Raw genomic sequence first — 24,448 nt, 5'->3', positions numbered from 1 at the left:
AATGAATGCAATCATGAAGTCAATCAATGCACGCAATGATTAAGAATTGAAGATATCATCAATTACTTGAAGTTATCTTTAATTGATTATGGCGCACATCAAATGAATTGAATCGGATGATATCTTCAAATAATTAAAGATATCATCAATAGTTTGAGTTTATGTTAATTTGACAGTCTCCATACAAATTGTTGATAATTCAATGCTACAGAGATGAGAAATTATTGGTTAAATTGTGCTAGTTTGATTCAGATTTACCGTATATACTCGCCTATAAGTCGGTCCGCCTATAAGTCGGTTGTATTTTTTAAGGTTATTTTGTAGGAATTTGCCATTGACTCGCTTATAAGTCGGTACGAATTTTTGTCAGAATCGGTTGACAATTTCAAGTCAATGCTCTAGTGTTTTTACCTATGTTTCAACAAATATTTTGAGAAATTGATAATTATGGGATGCTCAATATCCAAGCCATAGGTGTTTGGGGTTTACACGCAACCCTTGATCTGTTATGGGCAATGATCTCTTGTTTACCTAAACAATTATGGTCTCCTTACTTAGTGGAACGCGCCTCGCGAAAACTGTTACTGTGGGATTCCGGTATTATTCATTGCATCAACAATACAGTTTTTAAGAGTCAAGAATGATGATCTAAATTATCTGTTAACAATATTCATTTTTTTATGAAAGATATTTCAGTCGGTATACATATGAATATTTCAATATTAAATCGGGTTCGTAATTCAATTTTACCGATAAACGATAGATTAGTTGAATTGAAAGTATTAGTTACCGTTAAATAATTTTTAACTAAACAAAAATATGTAAAAACTTGTACTTTATACATGATTTTGAAATACATAAACAATACACTATGTCTAGATATTTGTGAACAATAATCATTAATGTGTGGTAGTCCATGATAATCGTCGGAGTTATTTAAATTAAACACAACATTACACCTCCCAGAAAAATACCAATCTTAGGACGCGCATGAAGTCGGACATTGAGTTTTGGACCAAAAATTGACTCCCAAAAATCCGACTTATAGGCGAGTATATACGGTAGACTTCTTTGAATTCAAAGAAGCATCAGGAGAGACAAATATCAATAAAGAACTAAGTCATTATGACCCTCAGGTTATAGTCTGACCTCATTTTGGCAGGTTATGTGTTTTTCCTGAGAAATGGCGAGTTCCTGTTTGATCTGATGAAGCTGATCCTGGAGCTGGCTGGTTTCCTGAAAATTGGTCTGGGTGACCTGTTTCATGCACGATTTGTTGTTCTTCATACATTGAATGTAATTCTGTGTCTTCAAAAGCTGCAATCACAAACATTATTCTAACTCATTACAAGAACATATAATGAGGTGGGGAGTGGGGCATCATTCATGTGTGTGTTTCCCATAACATTGATGTTGAAGTAATTTGATTTAACGGTAAATACTGGAATATAAAATGGGAAACTGGCTGACAACACATACATGTACTCCATTTCTATTCACACAAAACTTCTCTCAATAACCAGGGTTTAATTTTACTTTGATAAAAAAAAAAATCAGCACACCATATTGTAACAAGCACTGTACTGAGCTTTGAATTTCATAAAGTCCTCCTGTAGCTGTTTAATGGACTCCTCTCTTCTTCTGACCTGTTTTAGAAATAGTTAAGTCTTAACAAACATCAACCGATTCTAATCTTTAACACATTGTGCATTATTTTTCTAATACAAAGATCTCTTATTAAATCATATACATGAAATCACCCACAATTTTAAGTCTCAATACTTAATTAGTATACAAAAATGTATGGATGTAGAATTGACCTGATCATTACTGAAGTTTATGAATTGTACTCTCACCATAAGCAATCTAAACAAAATATTCTATATCAAAAATTCTAAACTGGCTTTCCAAAAAACAAACACTAACAGAACAAGAATACCAGAATAGGGACATAATCCACCCATCACAAGCTTTATAATGTAGGGTGTTTATCTTAAGACAGGAGTTGTAGAACTTTACTGAAGGGAGAACAGTGTATCAGCCTCAATGAGCTGCACCATACATGGACTTTCTTTTGCATTGTATGATTAGAGGGTCCTAGCTGATAAACAATGATAGGAGGTATATAGACAAACCATGAGTTCTGCATGTAAAATATTTCCCCAAAATTGTCAAAGTTCAACAACCTGTAATTTTTTCAACCATCAAAGAAATTAACTTCCCTAGGAAATTCTTGAGAATCAAAATCTTTGCTTAAGTTGTTTACAAAGGCTTGGCTTGAAAACTGTGAAGGGAGCGAGATGAATAGACCATGTGCTCACTTTGTAATATTTTTCCTTAAAAGTGAGCAAGTTCAAACACCTATAAATTTCTCAAAAAGTGATGATGACAAATTAATCATATACTCTCCCTGTAAGATTTCCTTAAAACTGATTAAGTTCAACAACCTGTAATATTCTCAAAAATTTAATTGGCACATGCACATCTTCAATACCCATAAACACATTCTGTAAAATAAAGTGAGACTTGGGTAATTACTTGAAAACTGTGGGAGCAATTGGACATCATTTACCTAAATTAAAAATAAAGGCAAAACTTCTGCTAGGGAGGTTGAAATGGATCAAAATTGCAACATATGATCTAGTGACCCACAAAGAAACTACACAGAAAGTTTCAGCTTGATCTGTGACACAGAAATGAAAATAGAAACAGAAAACCTTGAATCGAAAGTGCTGTACCATTATAATATGTCTCGTCTAAAGACGGGCGCATAAAAACACTTAAAATGATCAAATATACCAAAAATATAGAATATTACCAAAAACAAAAATTTCTTTTTAATGTTGATACATATATGACATTAAGCTAAGTAATTATCAGATTATGATCCCCAGGTTATAGTCTGACCTCATTTTGACAGGTTCTGTGTTTTTCCTGAGAAATGGCGAGTTCCTGTTTGATCTGATGAAGCTGATCCCGGAGGTGGTTGATTTCTTGTGAGTTGGCCTGGGTGGCCTGGTTCATGTGAGAGTTGTCATTCTTCAGACACTGAATGTCATTCTGTCTCTTCAAAAGCTGTAATCACAAACAATATTCTGACTTCTTACAAGAACTGTATACCAATCAATGAAACCTTTAATTGTTAAAAAAAAAACATCTGCAAACCTCATTGTAACAAGCACTGTACTGAGCTTTGGATTTCTCGAGGTCCTCCTTTAGTTGTTCAATGGACTCATCTTTTCTTCTGACCTGTTTTAGAAATAGTCGTCTTAATTAACAAACCCCAACACAATTCTAATCTTTAACACAATAAATATTTCAGCATTTGTGTATGGTAAATTAATACAGATTCAAGTTTATTACATGATAGACCTCCTATCAATAACAATACACTTCGATCCATTCAAAAGCCTCTTTTAATTAACAGTCATAACTAACTTCTGCATTATTTTTCTTATACAAAGATATCTCTTATTAAATTATATACATGAAATCACCCACAACTTTAAGCCTATACTTTAGTATACAAAAATGTATGTATGAAGATTTCCTGATCATACTGAAGATTTTGAATTGTACTCTTAACCAAAAACAATCTAAAATATTCTATATTTAAAATTCTCAACTGGCTTTCCAAACGGCCCATGGGTCACATTGCTCACCTGAGTCACCTTTGCCTTTACCTAAATATTTTCCAATATTTGCATGTAAAACTTTGTTCCTAGTGTGGCCCAAACCTAAACCCTCCCTCCCCCCCCCCCCCCCCCCCCAGGGGGGGGGGGGGGGGGAGGGGGGGGCATGATTCTTACAAACTTGAATCTGCACTATGTCAGAAAGCTTTCACCTAAATGTAAACTTCTTTGGCCCAATGGTTATTGAGAAGATTTTTAAAGATTTTCCCTATATATTTGTATGTAAAACTGCACTATGTCAGGAAGCTTTAATGTAAATATAAACCTTTCTGGCCCAGTGAAGATATTTAATCATTTTCCCTATATATTTGTATGTAAAACTTTGATTCCCTATTGTGACCCCATCCTACCCCTGGGGGGCATGATTTTAACAAACTTGAATCTGCACTTGTAAATTTGTACTTTCCTGGGCCAATGATTCTTGAGAAGATTTTCAAAAAAATTTACCTAATAAGTATATATTCAGATGTAAAATTTTGATACCCTATTGTGGTCCCAACCTACCCCCAGGGGTCATGGTTTAACAAACTTGAATCTGCACTATGTCAGGAAGCTTTCAGGTAAATTTCAGATCTTCTGGCCCAGCAGTTCTTGAGAAGATTTTAAAAATGACCCCACTTTATATTTGCATTTTTGTGATTATCTTCCCTTGAAGGGGCCACATCATTTGAAAAAAATTGAAAGCCCTTCACCCAAGGATTCTTTTTGCAAAGTTTGGTTGAAATTGGCCCAATGGTTCTGGCGAAGAAGTTGAAAATCTAAAAAGTTTACAGACAGACGGATGGGCAGGTGACGCACAACAGGTGATCAGAAATCCCAAACACTAATAATAATAATAAGACCTTTATTTAACCAGGATTACATATTTAGCGATAACGCTAGTTTTCAATATGGTCCTGCATATAACATACATACAGACAGATATTAGTAAAATAAACACAGATTAAAAGAAGTAGAATACATATAAACTTAAGAAATAATTATGAATGTAAGATAAATAGAATACAAAATGAAGCTTAAAAAGTATGGTGATAATCTCTAAGATAATTTCTCTTAAAACACGCAACACTCGTTGAGTTTCTTATGTTTTGACTCAAGGCATTCCACACTGTGCTCCCTGAAATGCTGAAAGATCTTCTATAATATTCTGTTTTTGCCCTGGGTATATACAAAATATTTGAATAAGAATTTCTAGTTTGCCTCTGACTGACTTCTGATACATATTTAAAAACATTTAAATAATCTGGCATTAAACCATGTAAAACTTTATACACTAAAATGACTTTTCTATAGACAAAGTAATCTGATAGAGGCAACCAGTTAAGTTCTGTAAACATGACATTAGATGGTGTTTCAAAATTTCTGATGTTAAGAATTACCCTTGCAGCTCGTTTTTGCAATATAAAAAGCTTATTCACATTTTCAGCATTTCTTGGATTGCTCCATATAGTACAACAATATGTAAAATGTGGAAAAATCATAGTATTAAAAATCTTCAGCAGCGCATCGTTTGACATAAAATATCTTATTCTTCTTAAAATGCCAATTCTCTTGGAAATCTTGTTCATAAGTGATTCTATATGACTTTTCCAGGACAAAGTTTCATCAATAATAATACCAAGTAATTTTGACTCCTGAACACATTCTATGACATGGTTATTTATCACTAAATTTAATTTTCGATACTTTGATAATTTTTGTGCCGATCCAATAAGCATACATTGAGTTTTAGACAGGTTTAAGCTTAATTTATTTTCCTTAATCCACATTATACTGCGCTGAAGATCTTCATACATCTTTGACTCAATATTTTCCACTGACTTATCTGTTACATCTTGTGAAGTATCATCTGCATACATATTTACATGAGAATGTTTCAGTGCTTGTGGATAGTCATTAATATACAGGATAAAAAACAATGGGCCTAAAATAGAGCCTTGCGGAACTCCAATGGTTACTAACAGAACAAGAACACCAGAAATGGGACATAATCCACCCGTCACAAGCTTATGTAGGGTGTTTATCTTAAGACAGGAGTTGTAGAACTTTACTGAAGGGAGTACAGTGCACCAGCCTCATCAAGCTGCACCATACATGTACTTTCTTTTGCATTGTATGAATAGAAGGTCCAGCTTATAAACAAGATAGGAAGTAAATAGACAAACCATGAGCTCTGCATGTAAAATATTTCCCCAAAATGTTCAACAACCTGTAATTTTTTCAATCATCAAAGAAACGTCCAAAGGAAATTGTTGAGAATCAAAACCTTTCCTAGTTGTTTACAAAGGCCTTAGCTTGAAAACTGTGAAAGGAGTGAGATGAATAAACCATGTACTCACTTTGTAATATTTCCTTAAAAGTGAGCAAGTTCAACCACCTATAAATTTCTCAAAAAGTGATGATGACAAATCATGTACTCTCCCTGTAAGATTTCCTTAAATCTGTTTAAGTTCAACAACATGTAATTTTCTAATGAATTGAAATCAACGCAAAATCTTTGCCACACGCACATCTTCAATACCAGACATACAAACACTCTGTAAAATAAGACTTAGATAATTACTTGAAAACTGTGGGAGAAGTTTAATGTCATGTACCCTCCACATAGCATTAAATTAAAAAATAACGGCAAAACTTCTGCTAGGGAGGTTGAAATGGATCAAAATTGCAATATATGATCTAGTGACCCACAAAGAAACTACACAGAAAGTTTCAGCTTGATCTGTGACAGAGACTGAACTCCTGAATCGATAAATGTACGTACATACATTGCTGTACCAATACGTCTCGCCTAAAGACGGGCGAATAAAAACACTTCAAATGAAATATGCCAAAAATATAGAATATTACCAAAAACAAAAATTTCTTTTTAATATTGATACTCATATGACAAACTAAGTCATTTATAATGACCCTCGGCTTATGTCTGACCTCATTTTGACAGGTTCTGTGTTTTTCCTGAGAAATGGAAAGTTCCTGTTTGATCTGATGAACCTGATCCTGGGTGGTCTGGTTCATGTGAGAGTTGTCATTCTTCAGACACTGAAAGTCATTCTGTGTCTTCAAAAGCTGTAATCACAAATGATATTCTGACTCCTCACAAGAACTACATGTATCAATCAATGAAACCTTTAATTGTTTTAAAAAAAACCTCTGCAAACCTCATTGTAACAAGCACTGTGCTGAGCTTTAGATTCCTCAAGGTCTTCCTGCAGTTGTTCAATGGACTCATCACTTCTTCTGACCTGTTTTAAAAATAGTAGTCTTAACAAACCTCAACACGATTTTAATCTTTACCACAATAAATATTTCAGCATTTGTGCTGGTAAATTAATAAACATTCAAGTTTGTTACATGACAATCCTCCTATCAATAACAATACACTTCGATCCATTCAAAAGCCTCTTTTAACAATCATAACTATTACTTCTGCATTATTTTTCTTATACAAAGATCTCTTATCAAATGAAAGAAAGCAGAGGTGAGCAAGCTCACATATCCCACACTCCAACATTGCTTGACTGTGAATGCCTCGCATAATGAATGGTAATGTTATTCATTACTGCAAGAAGAGGACAGACTGAGACTCAAAATTCTAAGTTCAATAAGGGCATTACTCCCAGAACAATTATTGAATCAGAATGTTCTGGGAATATGCACATCTGCACAGTGTGTCCTTATTAACAACAAAGTTTCATGAAATTCTGTTGAGCGATCTCAGAGGAGTTGCGCTGACAAGAACAGGACAGATGGGCTCAAAATTCTAAGTTCAAAAGGGGCATAACTCCCAGAAAAATTATTGAATCAGAATTTCCTGGGAATATGCACATCTGCAGTGTGTCCTAAGTATTAACAACAAAGTTTCATGAAATTCTGTTGCACTGACAAAAAAAGGGACTGACAGATTGATGGACGGGTCAAAAACATTATACCCTTCACAACTTCGTAAGGTGGGGTAAAATTATATACATGAAGTCGCCTACAATTTTAAGTCTATACATAGTATACAAAAATGTATGGATGTAGAATTCCTGATCATACTGAAGTTTTTTAATTTTACTCTCACCATAAGCAATTTAAACAAAATATTCTATGAGCTATGACATGAGTTGTAGAACTTTACTGAAGGGAGTACAGTACACCAGCCTCATCAAGCTGCACCATACATGGACTTTCTTTTGCATTGTATGAATAGAAGGTCCAGCTTATAAACAATGACTGGAGGTAAATAGACAAACCCATGAGTTCTGCATGTAAAATATTCCCCAAAATTGTCAAAGTTCAACAACCTGTAATTTTTTCAATCATCAAAGAAACTTCCAAAGGAAATTGTTGAGAATCAAAATCTTTACTAGTTGTTTACAAAGGCTTGGCTTGAAAACTGTGAAGGGAGCGAGATGAAGAGATGAAGAGACCATGTACTCACTTTGTAATATTTTTTCTTAAAAGTGAGCAAGTTCAAACACCTATAATATATTCTCAAAAAGTGATGACAAATCATGTACTCTCCATGTAAGATTTCCTCAAAACTTATTAAGTTCAACAACCTGTAATTTTCTAATGAATTGAAATTAAAGCAAATTCTTTGCTACATGCACATCTTCAATACCCATTCAAACACTCTGTAAAATAAAACTTGGGTAATTACTTGGAAAACTGTGGGAAGAGTCAGACACAGAAAATTTCAGCTTGGTCTAGCTGTGACAGAGAAATGAAAATAGAAACAGAACTCCTGAATCGATAAATGTACGTACATACATCACTGTACCATAATACGTCTCGTCTAAAGACTAGCGCATAAAAACACTTCAAATGAAATATACCAAAAATATGCGTGTAGAATATTACCAAAAACAAAAATTTCTTTTTAATGTTGATACATATATGACATTAAGCTAAGTAATTATCAGATTATGACCCCCAGGTTATAGTCTGACCTCATCTTGACAGGTTCTGTGTTTTTCCTGAGAAATGGCGAGTTCCTGTTTGATCTGATGAAGCTGATCCTGAAGCTGGTTGATTTCTTGTGAGTTGGCCTGGGTGGTCTGATTCATGTGAGAGTTGTCATTCTTCAGACACTGAATGTCATTCTGTGTCTTCAAAAGCTGTAACCACAAACAATATTCCGACTCCTTACGAGAACTACATGTATCAATCAATAAAATCTTTAATTGTTAAAAAAAACCTCTGCGAACCTCATTGTAACAAGAACTGTACTGAGCTTTGGATTCCTCAAGGTCCTCCTGCAGCTGTTCAATGTACTCATCCCTTCTTCTGACCTGTTTTAGAAATAGTAGTCTTAACAAACCTCAACACAATTCTAGTCTTTAACACAATAAATATTTCAGCATTTGCATATAGTAAATTAATAAATAATTAACTATAATTATCATATATAAACCAGCCCCAACCTCTCAGTATTCGGTCGATCGGACACGGTATTCACAAAAGGTGTTTCAAGGGGAGCCTTGTTACACCCCAAATCGTCTCCCCCAAATCGTCGCCCGGCATCCCAAAGTGTCTCCCTGGCGACGATTTGGGACAAGACTGCATTATCAATAGGGGCGACAATTTGGGATGTACTATTGTACACCCAAAATCGTCGCCCGCCCTAAATCGTCGCTCACTAATATTTTATTGATGTTTTTAGGGCTGGTTTAAATGACACCACCACCAACAACAAATATAATTTTTTCAATAGTAACAAAACCACTACCAACCAAAACAACAATAACAAATACTGTGATCATAATAAATCTTTTTAAAAAATTATACAACAGAACAGGTAGAAGACGAAGTAGAAGATTAAAATGTCTTGCTTATAGGATCCAGAGAACCTTTTGTGGTCATAGCTGGACCACAGAAGAAGAAGAAGAAAGGAGCAGAGGTGAATTAAGGAGTCAACAAACTGGGCCAGTTTGTATGTAAACAATGAGGACGCACTTTTCAATTACAACAGCACTACGCACGATTTAATGGCGCATGGGCCTCCCCCAAATCAACAACTCTGATCAGAAGTGATGTTACTAAAGACAAAGTTCAATTAATCGTTGACTTTGATACATTCTTGGAATAAAACAAAATTGTCAACAATCCAGTTGTTTTTCAAAAGCAGGGTTTCCCCTCGTGGACTTTCTCGGACCTCTCCGATGAGTCAGACAATGATGATATATAATTAGCTCACTCGCCATGTCCGGTCGATCATTTAGCATTACATAAGTTTCTGTTTCACAAATTGAGACTGTTGAAAGTGATATTTCCATTAAATACATTTACGATGAAAGCTGGGAAAGACAAATTCTAGACGAATACAAACTTGACGAACATAGCACCTGAGGACGACGATGATGTAGACAAAATCGACTATTTACCAACAGAAAACTGCGCATATAATTCTGAGATTTTAAACTGCTTAATAAAAATTGAAACGTTTTCAAAAGAAACAATGATAGCTACCTAATCCCAATACAAGAATTGAAATCTACAACTGAAAACAAAATAAATTAAACAAACAACACTGGAGTCTTAATTATTTCAAAAAATTGATTTTGTACTTGTGACCGAATATGTGGATATCTGTTTAAATCAGAATGTATTTGAAAATACAACATTGATACGTTCCTATATATTTATATTTTGAATGATTTTGTAATATAATAAAATGTTTTCAATCATTACACCCGTATACATAGAAAGCAAGTACATACAGGGGAAGCAACTCTACACTTGTCAATATTCTGCACTCCAGCCAATTTTGTTAGAACTACACACAGGTGGTTTAAACAGATTATACTGTACCAAAAATACTGAATATTACCAAAAACAAAAACTTCTTTTTAATGTTGATACACATATGACAAACTAAGTCTAAGATTATAACTATAGGGATGTCAATTTTACTTGGAAAGCTAATAGTCGAGCGATAGTCAAGTACTCAGTTAAAAATAAAAAAAGGACTATCAGGGTACAAGTCTACCCAAGTCATGAGTCACACATCAGTGCACATGGATAGCCCAGTTCATGGGATGAAAGGCTGCCGATAATGACTGTTTATCTGTAGCCGTTTAGAAATTTGTTCATTTGAATTAAAGACATTGAATAAATTGCACATAGCTAGAACAATGTGATACATTATTAACAGGGTATTATTTAATTTCTGAATAATTATATTACTCCGAAAAGAATTAAATTTTGATTTCAGCCCTTAGTGATGGGTTAGTTAGTAATTACTCTAAAGTATATTAATGGTCAAATTTTCTGGTAGAGTGATGCACTTTAAACTAAGGGCAATATGCATTTTGATTAAAATAAAAAATTATTGTTACGCTTGGGTTTATTTGTATTCAAGTAAGCTTGCATGAAAAGTATATCAACATGCATATACAGCAGAAATTCTTTAAATTATTATTTGTGTTTATGAATTTTATTTCATTTCATTATATTATTTATATGAAATAAACATTGGGCATGCTTTTTTCTGAGAAAATCTAGGGGTGCACCATGGATTTTTTCAAAGTAAATTAACACAACTTTTAGTCATTTTAGAGTGTAAGTTTACACGAGGGCATGCATACACTAGACCCATAATTAATCTAAACCCATAATAAGAAGTAGATAAACGATAATATTTATTTTGATAATGAAATGTTGTACAAGCAACAACTAAAATGCATTTAGGCATAAAAAGAAACAAGCAAACATATTTATAAGATTTTCCCAAGGTACATACACAACTTACAATGTACATGTTTATTGTTCCTCTACAGCATGCAAATGCAGTTCTTTGTACAACGTAACATTTCACAGTATTTTCATCACAAGATCTAGGTTTTTAAGCATGTCTAAACAGTGGATTTCGGAGTCATGTTTACAAACTCAAATGATTTATTTGAATATGAACGAATCAAAACCGGTTTTACTTTACCTTTATATGATTTTTTTATACTCACAGAGAATTTATGAACATTAATTACTAAAAATGCTATTTTTAACGACTTTATGATTATGAAATATTTAGTCGATGATCGGTATGACTGAGCGATAGTTGAGTACTCAACTACTCGTTGATTCCCTTATCATAACCTTCAGGTTATAGTCTGACCTCATTTTCGCAGGTTCTGTGTTTTTCCTGAGAAATGGCGAGTTCCTGTTTGATCAGATGAAGCTGATCCCGGAGCTGGTTGATTTCTTGTGAATTGGCCTGGGTGGTCTGATTCATGTGGGAGTTGTCATTCTTCAGACACTGAATGTCATTCTGTGTCTTCAAAAGCTGTAATCACAAACAATATTCTGACTTCTTACAAGAACTGTATATCAATCAATGAAACCTTTAATTGTTTTTTTAAAAAACCTCTGCAAACCTCATTGTAACAAGCACTGTGCTGAGCTTTGGATTCCTCAAGGTCCTCCTGTAGCTGTTCAATGGAGTCTTCTCTTCTTCTGACCTGTTTTAGAAATAGAACTTATTGCAGTCTTAACAAACCTCAACAGAAGATAGTACATGTATTTAACACAATAAATATTTCAGCATTTGTATATAGTAAATAATAAAGATTCAAGTTTCTTACATGATAGACCGGCCTTATTAATAACACACTTAAATCCATTCAAAAGCCTAGCTGCTCTCTTAATACTCATAACTCTGACTTCAGAGTGCATTACTTTTATAATAAAGATATCTCTTATCAAATTATAAACATGAAATCATCCACAATTTTAAGTCGAAATATTCTAATATAACTCTAAACTGGCTTTCCAAAAAACCCAAACACTAACAGAACAAGAATACCAGAATTGGGACATAATCCACCCATCACAAGCTAATGTAGGGTGTTTATCTTAAGACATGAGTTGTAGAACTTTATTGAAGGGAGTACAGGCGTATCAGCCTCATCAATCTGTGCCATACATGTACTTCCTTTTGCATTGTATAAATAGAAGGTTCTAGCTTATAAACAATGATAGGAGGTAAATAGACAAACCATGAGCTCTGCAAGTAAAATATTTCCCCAAAATTGTCAAAGTTCAACAACCTGTAATTTTTTCAATCATCAAAGAAATTAACTTCCCTAGGAAATATAGATTATCGGAAACATTATTACATCTCCAATTCTAGTGAGGTTTTAGTATTTAGTTTGTTCAATGAGACCATGTTTTCTCCATTAACTTGATCAACTTTTTATGAAACAAGTACACGTACAATTACTATCAAATATAAGTGAGTCTAGGCACTGCTTCGTTTTTCAAAGTTTTGGGGTGGGGAGCAAACGGAGAAAAAAAGGTGCTGTCATAACTGTATGAAAATTCTTTGTTACATATAACAAGAAAAGGAGTTCTGCCATAAAAAAAAAATGGGAGGGGGGGGGGGGTGTCACGAATCATTGGTTCAACTATTGTAAATGTCTGGAGATTGATGCATAAATTGTGATTATTTTTCATACATAAAAAATTTGAATCATATATCATAGCAGTCGGTTGTCATAATGACTCGCTTTATAATATTTCCTTAAAAGTGAACAAGTTCAACCACCTATATTTTCTCAAAAACAGTATGATAAAATCACATACTCTTCATGTAATATTTCCTCAAAACTGATTACGTTCAACAGCCTGTAATTTTCTTTTTAAAAAATTGAATTGCCACATGCACATCTTCAACTACCCATAAAAACACTCTGTAAAATAAGTCTTAGGTAATTACTTGAAAACTGTGGGTGGAATTAGACATAATGTACCTAAATTACAAATAATGGAAAAACTTCTGCTAGGGAGGTTGAAATAATCATGGATCAAAATTGCAATATGATCAACAGTGATCCTCAAAGAAACTACACAGAAAGTTTCAGCTTGATCTTTGACACAAAAACGAAAATAGAAACAGAAATACTGAATCGATAAATGAACTTATACATACATCACTGTACCATAATATGTCTCGCCTAAAGACTGGCGCATGATAAAATAAAATATACCAAAAATATAGAATATATTACCAAAATCAAAAATTTCTGTTTAATATTGATAAATATAAGACGAACTAAGTCATCATCAGATTATAATTAACCCTCAGGTTATAGTCTGACCTCATTTTGGCAGGTTCTGTGTTTTTCCTGAGAAATGGCGAGTTCCTGTTTGATCTGATGAAGCTGATCCTGGAGCTGGGTGATTTCTTGTGAGTTTTTTTCGTTCTTCACACACTGAATGTCATTCTGTGTCAAACTCTCCAAAAGCTATAATCACAAACAATATTCTGACTCCTTAAAAGAACTATCTATCAATGAAACCTTTAATGTTTTTAAAAAAAACTCTGCAAACCTCGTTGTAACAAGCACTGTGCTGAGCTTTGGATTCCTCAAGGTCCTCCTGCAGCTGTTCAATGGACTCCTCTCTTCTTCTGATCATTTTTAATAAGTGAATGTCTTTATTTACCTAATCAATGAAAGATAAACTAAAATGTTATTCAGCAACATTCAACAGCAGGAAAATTGGTTTTTACTCCATCAAATATAATAAATTGGTTTTTATAACCAAGACATCCTTTAGCACCAATATTTCTTGACCTACCCCAATATTTACATTTCAAATGTGTTTGCTTTCAATATCTTTACAAATCGTTGATTGATTTTTTAATGTCCCGTTGAGAATTTTTCACTCATATTGAGACATCACCAGCTGTAAGTGAAGTGCCACAAATTTGGATCTATGCTTAGTACTCAGGGCCATAGCATTGAGGGTTCTTTATCGTGCCAACACCTGCCGCGACATAGAATCTCCATTTTTAAGGTAATATTTGTACGGAAGCCGATAGGTGCCAGGGTATAGAATTAATATTTATTTAACTGGCGGCTGCCACTTAATTCATGTGGCGGCCGCCACTTAATTTAACTGGCGGCCGCCACTTATTATCTGGCGGCCGCCACTTATTAACTGGCAGCCGCCACTTATTATCTGGCAGCCGCCATATAAATTAACTGGCGGCCGCCACTTCATTTATCTGGCAGCCGCCAGTTAATTATATGGCGGCCGCCAGTTAATTTATGTGGTGGCCGCCAGTTAATTATATGGCGGCCACCAGTTAATTTAACTGGCGGCCACCATATAAATTAACTGGCGGCCGCCAGATAAATTAAGTGGCGGCCGTCACTTAATTTATATGGCGACCGAGACTCAAAGTAAATCATTTATATGGCTGTCACCAGTTATTCAATTCCTCTCTCTTTCTCTATCTCTCTCTCAAAATAAAAGGGATGCAATCCCTCCCAATGCTTAGTAATATGTATGTGATATATATATATATATATACACACAATTAAGAGCATTAAATTATTGTTTTTCGATTGTACTGTTAAATACGTAGAACCAAGGGGCTGACCCTCCATTTTTTTGACAACGTTCAATTTCTATTATTTTCACATGCAAACTATAATTATTTTCACATGTGAAATAAGATTAATTGGCGCATTGGCCCCCACCCCACTCTTTTGGTGGTAGTAATGAATGGTAAAGATGTAATAATGAATGAACTGATCAATTGAAGAATGAACGGAGCCCCCTCCCTCCAATTTAGGAGTACGAAGTTTGGACAAAAGAGACATTTTAGGTTCCTTTTTTGCTTGTCAACAATTGTAAAAGACAATTTCTCCTCTGACTGTCCCTATACACTTTGAAAAACGATGCTGCGTGTTTGCGTACTTTTCTAAATCTTTCCAAAATAATTACTCAGCGATTCAAATTACATTGTTTTTGCAATTGACAGCCGCAATTGCTATTGCTAATGTAAGAGAAAAAACAAATTAAAATCACCGTTAGTTTCATTTTAGTCAAATTATTCTAATTCTAGGTCTTTATTTTGATATACAGAAATCAGTTTAGAAACATATGTAGATACCTTTTGAAGGGCGGCTTCCTGATCATGCTGCAGCTTCTGAAATGTACACCCATCATCAGCAATCAAAACAAAATAATTTGAATTAATTTCCATATAAATAATATTATAAAATGCTTATTTTGAAAATCATTTCTGTTAGAAAATCAAAGTTACTGTACATACACAGCTGATCAATGTTTTTTAGTAATGTATTTTCCCAATGTTAAATGTCGGTCAAAAGAGATATCAAAATTCATACTACCCGTTATGTACAAAAAAACTGACTTTAAGACTTATACCTTTTCTGAATCCCTTTGAATCTGTCTGTTAAGATCAAGAATTTCTTGTTGTAACTGTGCAACCTTGTTATTTAACCTTTTGACTTCATCTTCTCTGATCTTTAGCTATCAATGAAGCAATATAACAAAGTATGATACCAACAAATTTCAGGCATTAGCAATGGTGAAAGAAATCTTGATTCTTAAAAATACCTCTTTCAAACATCTTGCATCTTTCTCTTGCATCGTAACTAGGTCAGTCCGTAGCTTCAGTATGACCTGATCTCTGGTGGTCATCTGATGATCACAATATATAATAAATCATATTAATCCTATCTAATGTACATAAATATGATATTTTAATACTAGAAATGATAAGTACCTGTCATAGATAAATGCCTACTTTAATTGTATTACTGGGGGTATAACAGAACAGAAACAAGGGTAAAATTTGTATTACTGGGGGGTATAACAGAACAGAAACATGGGGTAATATTTGTTTTACTGGGGCAAGGGGTATAACAGAACATGGGGTAATATTTGTATAATAGGGGAGGGGGTGTTATAACAGAAAAGAAACATGGGGTAATATTTGTTTTACTGGGGCGAGGGGTATTACAGAACATGGGGTAATATTTGTATAACTAGGGTGGGGTGTTATAACAGAATAGAAACATGGGACAGAAACATGGGGTAATATTTGTATTACTGGGGGGAGGTTATAAAAAATAGAACAGAAACATGGGGTAATATTTGTATTACTGGGGGGGGGGGGGGGGGTTAACAATAGAAACATGGGATAATATTTGTATTACTGGGGGGGGGGGGGTGTTAACAGAATAGAAACATGGGGTAGTATTTGTATTACTGGGGGGTATAACAGAACAGAAACATAAAGTAATATTTGTATTACTGGGGGTAGGGGGTCGGCGGGTAACATTACAGAACAGAAACATGGAGTAATATTTGTATAACGGGGGGATGTAACATTATACAGAACAGAAACATGGGGATGTAAGTTTGCCTGAGTGACAGGCCTGGGTACATTAGAGTTGTTATTCTTCGGATAATGGGTGATATTCTACAGACACCAAAGACTATTCTTCTGCTAATGAAACACTACAGACATGCAAGGGGTGTAATTCTACCCATGTGTGGAAATATGAGTTGGTAATTTGATAAATAGACTTTGCTGAATGTATATATCTTCTATCAGTGACACTGAAAAACAAAAATATCAGTAAAGAAATGGGATGCTCCCCAAACTACATCTAACCAATGAACTACTTCATCTGATGAATGACTTGCACAATGAACAATAACTGTTTAAATATTGTTGAAATGAAGTTTTTTCATATATAAGGTATATGTTGAGTGTCAATGACCTTTACAAAATGACATTAAGTGACCTGTCACAGAAAGCCATTTCCCTATTACTTATTTGTTTGATATATGATCAATACCTCTTCAAAAACTGTTGAAATAAGGGACTTCATTATATAAGGTTTATGTCCTGATTGACCTTGACCTTTTCAAAAATAACCTTGACCCAAAAGTCCCTGTCCCAAGAAATATTTGTGATCAGTTTCTGATGAAAGATTCAGGAGATATGAGCTTAGTCAGACTGATGGATAGACACAACAGCAACTATATGCTTCCCATAAATTTCTTCAGGAGCATGATTACAAACCGAGTTGTAAACAAGCACTGTGCTGAGCTAAGACCTTCCTGTATTTTGAGCGGTTTTTTATTACAGGTGGCCTGTGGGCCACATCGCACACCTGAGTCACCTTGGCCAATATTCAGAGATTTTCTCTATATATTCACATGTAAAACTGATCCCTATTGTGGTCCCAACCTACCCCTGGGGGCTATGTTTCTTACAAACTGGACGATGCCAGGAAGCTTTCATGTAAATGTAAACTTTTCTGGCCCAATGATTCTTGAGAAGATTTTCTCTATATACTTGTATGTAAAACTTTGAACCCCTATTGTGGTCCCACCCTTCCCCCCAAGGGGCATGATTTTAACAAACTTGAATCTGCACTATGTCAGGAAGCTTTCATGTAAATGTAAATCTTTCTGACCCAGTGGTTCTTGAGAAGAATATTTTTAAAGATCTTTGATACATATTTGTATATAAAACTTTGATCCCCTATTGTGGCCCCATACTGCCCCCGGGGGTCATGATTTTAACAAACTTAAAGCTGCACCATGTCAGGAAGCTTTCATGTAAATTTGTACTTTCCTGGCCTTGTGGTTCTTGAGAGGAAGATTTTTAAATGACCCCCACCCTATTTTTGCATTTTTTTTATTATCTCCCCTTTGACAGGGGCATGGCCCTTCATTTGAACAAACTTGAAAGCCCTTCATCCAAGGATTCTATTTGCTAAGTTTGGTTCAAATTGGCCCAGTGGTTCTGGAGAAGTCAAAAATGTAAAAAGTTTACAGACAGATGGACAGACGACGGACAACTGGCGATCAGAAAAGCTCACTTCAGTTTTCAGCTCAGGTGAGCTATAAAGTGAAGTCTTGGTTAACATGTACATATAACTAATATACACATTAATACCTTTTTAATGAAGGACCGTCACACCGTTAGATTCACTTCCTTTTATACAACAGGAGACTTTTTTAAACAATCGCATATTTTGAAACATTAAAGTACAATACTTTTCTTTTAAATTACAAAAATTCTGCAATATCAAGGATGTAGTATATTTAGCAAGTCAATACTGTATATTGCTTCATGTCTGGAAATAAACATGTGTATAGATTGGTCCCTACAGGACTATAACTTTCAATATTTCCCATAAAGTACATGCATCCTTGTGAAAAAAATTAAATACAACCTATGAATGATTTAGCTGCAGTAAACAAAGGGAACAATTCTAAACCCTTATTTCTTTTAAGATTTTCCAAATTCATTAAAACCAATAATTTTTCCAAATTATTCTAATTTTATTCTTAATTTGATTTGCTATACAAAAAGAACAAAAATGCAATCTTATGTGAATATCAAAATAAACAATAATAATAAAAAAAGAATAATGAGTTATTTCGTACCTCATGGAGGGAGACTTCCTGATCATGCTGAAGTTTCTTTATTTTACTGCCATCATCAGCTATCTAAATGAAATATAAATGGTATTGCTTTGCTAGTAATCTTTCAATGCTTTAATTATAAATCATTTCAAATGAATTCCAGGTGCATACTTTTTGAGCATCTATTTCAATCTGTGTGTTAAGGTCACAATTTTTCTGTTGTAGCTGTTTAACCTTGTCATTCAACCTTCTGACCTCATCCTCTTTGATACTGAGCTACAAAATAAATCAGATTACTTATAAGTGATAAGTGCAGGATATCATCATTTCAATGAAATGAATTATATATACAAGTAAGGATTAGCAATCAGGATGTTACACTTGAGAGAGTACATGTATAGCAATCTAAGGGTATATATCTCAGCTTACAATAGAGTGAGTATTAGTAATCTAAGGGTATATATCTCGGCTTACAATGGAGTGAGTATTAATAATCTGTGAGTATACATCTCGGCTTAAAATGGAGTGAGTATCTGTAATCCAAGAGTCTATATCTCAGTTCACACTTGCGTATTAGCAATCTAGAGTATACATCTCAGCTCCAGCCTGAGTAAGCATTAGTAATCTATTTATATCTCAGCTTACACTTGAGTGAGTATCAGTCATCTAAGAGTACATGTATATATCTCAGCTTACACTTGAGTGAATATTAGTCAACTATGACTATATATCTCAGCTTACACTTGAGTATTATTCATCTATGAGTATATATCTCAGCATACACTTGAGTGAGCATTAGTCATCTATGAGTATATATCTCAGCTTACACTTGAGTGAGCATTAGTCATCTATGAGTACATGTATATATTTCAGCTTACACTTGAGTGAGTATCAGTCATCTAAGAGTACATGTATATATCTCAGCTTACACTTGAGTGAGTATTAGTCATCTATAAGTATATATCTCAGCTTACACTTCAGTGAGTATTAGTCATCTATGAGTACATGTATATATCTCAGCTTACACTTGAGTATCAGTCATCTATGAGTACATGTATATATCTCAGCTTACACTTGAGTGAGTATCAGTCATCTATGAGTACATGTATATATCTCAGCTTACACTTCAGTGAGTATTAGCAATCCAAGAGTCTATATCTCACTTAACACTTGCGTATTAGCAATCTAGAGTATACATCTCAGCTCTAGCTTGAGTGAGGATTAGTAATCTAAGAATATATGTCTCAATTTACACTAATAGTAATAGTAATCTGTGAGAGTTAGATTTATATCTCAGCACAAATGAGTGAATATTAGCAATCCAAGCGTCTATTTCTCAGTTCATACTTGAGTATAGGCAATCAAGTAGTATATATTTTACTGTAACTTTTCTTGGGACAATGTATCAATTTGATTAAAAATAATAACGAGTAATTTCATACCTCATGGAGGGAGACTTCCTGATCATACTGAAGTTTCTTTATTTTACTGCCATCATAAGCAATCTAAATGAAATATAAATAATATTGCTTTGCTAGTAATCTTTCGATGCTTTGAATATTAATCATTTCAAATAAATTCCAGGTGCATACTTTCTGAGCATCTGTTTCAGTCTGTGTGTTAAGGTCACAATTTTTCTGTTGTAGCTGTTTAACCTTGTCATTCAACCTTCTGACCTCATCCTCTTTGATACCGAGCTAAAATATAATTCAGATTACTTATAAGTGATAATTGCAGGATGATATCATTTCAATGAAATGAATTATATGTACAAGTAAGGATTAGCAATCAGGATGTTACACTTGAGAGAGTATTAACTATTTATGATATATCTCAGCTTACACTTGAGTGAGCATTACTCATCTATGACTATATATCTCAGCTTACACTTGAATGAGCATTAGACATCTATGAGTATATATCTTGGCTTACAATGGAGTGAGCATTACTCGTCTATGAATATATATCTCAGCTTACACTTGAGTGAGTATTAGTCATCTATGAGTATATATCTTAGCTTACACATGAGTGATTATTAATCATCTATGACTATATATCTCAGTCTACGCTTGAGTGAGCATTAGTCATCTATAAGTATATATCTCTACTTACAATGGAGTGAGCATTAGTCATCTATAAGTATATATCTCGGCTTACAAAGGAGTGAGCATTAGTCATCTATAAGTATATATCTCGGCTTACACTTGAGTGAGCATTAGTCAACTATGAGTATATATCTCGACTTACAATGGAGTGAGCATTAGTCATCTATGAGTATATATCTCAGCTTACACTTCAGTGAGTATTAGTCATCTATGAGTACATGTATATATCTCAGCTTACACTTGAGTGAATATTAGTCATCTATGAGTATATGTGACAGGGTGATATTTTTCTAAAGTAAATATATTATTTCATTATTTAGATTATGAAGATTAGTACATGACAAAAGTTGTCTTTACTTTTAATTTATTTTATGTACAACTTAATAGTATATGCAAATATCTCAAAAGTTATTTATAGATTATGAGATCATAATGGTCAGTAATAGCACCATGTAAATATTTATAGAATATAGAACTCTCCAATTTCATTGGTTGTCTAAGTTCCCTCTCTTTACTATTGTTCACATTTTGAATTGTCTTCTAAGAGTATAGAAGTGTTTTCTAGAAGATTTTCCTAGTACAATTCGACTGTAAGTAAATATGACTTTCTTTTGAGTTTTTATGATCACATATAATTCAAAGTACATGTGCTTACTTTGAATTAATACATTTGCTGAATAGTTAGATTTTATGCATTAATTTTCTATGATGGTTTATTGAGTAAGAGTGATCATATGCATTTCTACATTATCTTTGAGTTATCAATTACAACTAAAGAGTAAAATGTATATCAGTATGAATGTATATTAAAACTATAAATCATGATTGAATCAAATGTAGTAGTTTAAATATGTTATGTGTGAATGTCAGAGTGTTCGAGTAGTATATTCAGCTATTTTTACTTTTTATGATTTCCTTGTGTGAATAAGTAATGTAACATTAGTTTCACACAAGTATTTGATATTTCATTATTTCTATATAGATTTATTACCAGCATATAGAATATTCTGGACCTGACCAGAAATTTGGCTCTGTGTCACACATAGGTATGACATTGCATTTTTTTTTATATATTCTTTGCATTATGATAAGTTCTGAATATTCTTATCAAGTTGATTATTTAGTCTATGATTACTTAAGTGCAATAGTCAAGTAAGATAAATCTATTTATTATTTATACCATATAGTAATCAATAGTCAAATATATCTTTATAAGCACTATTAAGGGGAATAACTCTTGGTTGTAAACTGTGCTGAGCAAATGAGTTTTCTTTGTTGATATTTTTATACTATATGTTTTAATTCATGATATATATTATATGTGATATTCTTGTTATATATTTCAGAGTTAATTAGAAAAGAATACAAACTCTGATAGAACCCTACCATTGGTGTTGTGTTGTTTACTTTATATACCTATACAACCCACACTATTACATATATATCTCAGCTTACACTTCAGTGAGTATTAGTCATTTATGAGTACATGTATGTATCTCAGCTTACACTTGAGTGATTATCAGTAATCCAAGAGTATATATCTCAGTTCACACTTGCGTATTAGCAATCTAGAGTATACATCTCAGCTCCAGCTTGAGTGAGGATTAGTAATCTAAGAATATATATCTCAATTTACACTTCCGTGAGTATTAATAACCTATTAGAGTTAGTTTTATATCTCAGCACAAATGAGTGAATATTAGCAATCCAAGTGTCTATTTCTCAGTTTACACTGAGTGTCGGCAATCTAGTACATGTAGTATATATTTCAGCTTGCACTTAAGTAATGATTTGCAACTTCTGTGTTTGTATCCCCTCAGTCTCGGACAACAACTTAGTTTATGAATTGCCTTCTACAGTTACCAACATATACAGTAAAACACAGAGCATACAGCGAGGAGATTTTTATAGATCCACCCCCGCAACAAAGTTGTGGGGGTATACTGGAATTGGTTGTCCATCTGTCTGTATACGCAATAGTTTCCGGGCTCCGAAGCATTATGCTTTCCACCTACAGTCACCATATCATACAATAGACTACCCATGGGACGAAGATGTTCCCTATCGAACTTGGGGTCAAAAGGTCAAGTGCACTGGACATCAAAGTAGCAATATGGTTTCCTGGCTCTATCACGTTATCCTTTCCACCTACAGTCACCATATCATACATAGGGACTACCCATGGGACGAAGATGGATCGAATTTGGGGTCAAAAGGTCAAGCACATTGGACATCGAAGTAGCAATATGGTTTCCAGGCTCTAAAGCATTATCCTTTCCACCTACAGTCAACATTTCATACATATGGACTACCCATGGGACAAAGATGTTCCCTATCAAATTTGGGGTCAAAAGGTCAAGTATTCTTCAACAAAGGTCCCCCTTCAAAGCCAAGATCATAATAAAACGCACATTTGATTTTATTTCTTATCCATTTCTCCATAAAAAAGAGACAACCTGCAGTTTTGTCATGCCCTTTCTGTTTTACACTCAGGAAAGAGGTAATTTATACCTATTAACAACACCCTTTGGGAGATTGGCGTAACCTGGGGTATTCTTAGTGAGCATTGCTCACAGTACCTCTTGTTCACTCTGTGTAGTTTTAATACATATTATGAACTTATTGAATATAAAAAATTACGGTTATAATGAATTGAGATTGTTCCTAGCACGTTACTGTCTGTTTTACTGTAACTTTTCTTGGGACAATTTATCAATTTGATTAAGAATAATGATAATTAAGTAATATCGCACCTCATGGAGGGAGACTTCCTGATCATGCTGAAGTTTCCTTATTTTACTGCCATCATCAGCTATCTAAATGAAATATAAATAGTATTGCTTTGCTAGTTATCTTTCAATGTTTTGATTATAAATCATTTCAAATAAATTCCAGGTGCATACTTTTTGAGCATCTGCTTTAATCTGTGTGTTAAGGTCACAATTTTTCTGTTGTAGCTGTTTAACCTTGTCATTCAACCTTCTGAACTCGTCCTCTTTGAAACCGAGCTACAAAATAAATCAGATTACTTATAAGTGATAAGTGCAGGATGATATCATCATTTCGATGAAATAAATTATATGTACAAGTGAGGACAAGCCATCTTAAAAATATCAGCTTCTGCTTGAGTGAGGATTAGTCATCTTAGTGTTTATATCTCAGCTTGCACTAGTCATCTTAGTGTTTATATCTCAGTTTATACAAGTCATCTTAGTGTCTATATCTCAGCTGATACAAGTCATCTTAGTGTCTATATCTCAGACTACACTAGTCATCTTAGTGTTTATATCTCAGCTTACACTAGTCATCTTAGTGTCTATATCTCAGCTTATACAAGTCATCTTAGTGTCTATATCTCAGACTACACTGGTCATCTTAGTGTTTATATCTCAATTTACACTAGTCACCTTAGTGTCTATATCTCAGCTTACACAAGTCATCTTAGTGTTTATATCTCAGACT

The 24,448-nt window shown here is 33.9% G+C and overlaps 1 protein-coding gene across 1 annotated transcript in view; it reads right to left on the bottom strand.

Annotated features, from left to right (window-relative positions):
* Positions 1 to 1,137: 1,137 nt before the first annotated feature.
* The window catches only part of LOC125667409 (uncharacterized), a 30,706-nt gene continuing 7,395 nt past the window's right edge, over positions 1,138 to 24,448 (bottom strand). The window contains exons 4-24 of the mRNA XM_056142975.1: positions 23,890 to 23,994; positions 23,740 to 23,802; positions 20,474 to 20,578; positions 20,324 to 20,386; positions 19,053 to 19,157; positions 18,903 to 18,965; positions 16,050 to 16,133; positions 15,858 to 15,962; positions 15,580 to 15,615; positions 14,007 to 14,120; positions 13,775 to 13,921; positions 12,053 to 12,136; positions 11,794 to 11,961; positions 8,888 to 8,971; positions 8,630 to 8,797; positions 6,854 to 6,937; positions 6,624 to 6,761; positions 3,166 to 3,249; positions 2,908 to 3,075; positions 1,563 to 1,646; positions 1,138 to 1,317 (exon numbers count right to left, since the gene is read on the bottom strand). Coding sequence (XP_055998950.1) covers positions 1,138 to 1,317; positions 1,563 to 1,646; positions 2,908 to 3,075; positions 3,166 to 3,249; positions 6,624 to 6,761; positions 6,854 to 6,937; positions 8,630 to 8,797; positions 8,888 to 8,971; positions 11,794 to 11,961; positions 12,053 to 12,136; positions 13,775 to 13,921; positions 14,007 to 14,120; positions 15,580 to 15,615; positions 15,858 to 15,962; positions 16,050 to 16,133; positions 18,903 to 18,965; positions 19,053 to 19,157; positions 20,324 to 20,386; positions 20,474 to 20,578; positions 23,740 to 23,802; positions 23,890 to 23,994 — 2,232 coding nt within the window. The remainder of the gene's footprint in view (positions 1,318 to 1,562; positions 1,647 to 2,907; positions 3,076 to 3,165; positions 3,250 to 6,623; positions 6,762 to 6,853; positions 6,938 to 8,629; positions 8,798 to 8,887; positions 8,972 to 11,793; positions 11,962 to 12,052; positions 12,137 to 13,774; positions 13,922 to 14,006; positions 14,121 to 15,579; positions 15,616 to 15,857; positions 15,963 to 16,049; positions 16,134 to 18,902; positions 18,966 to 19,052; positions 19,158 to 20,323; positions 20,387 to 20,473; positions 20,579 to 23,739; positions 23,803 to 23,889; positions 23,995 to 24,448) is intronic.

The sequence above is a fragment of the Ostrea edulis genome, chromosome 1 (genome assembly GCF_947568905.1).
Source record: "Ostrea edulis chromosome 1, xbOstEdul1.1, whole genome shotgun sequence".
Lineage (NCBI taxonomy): Eukaryota > Metazoa > Mollusca > Bivalvia > Ostreida > Ostreidae > Ostrea > Ostrea edulis.
Note: the sequence above shows the minus strand (reverse complement) of the source record. Positions and strands in the feature narration are given on the sequence as shown.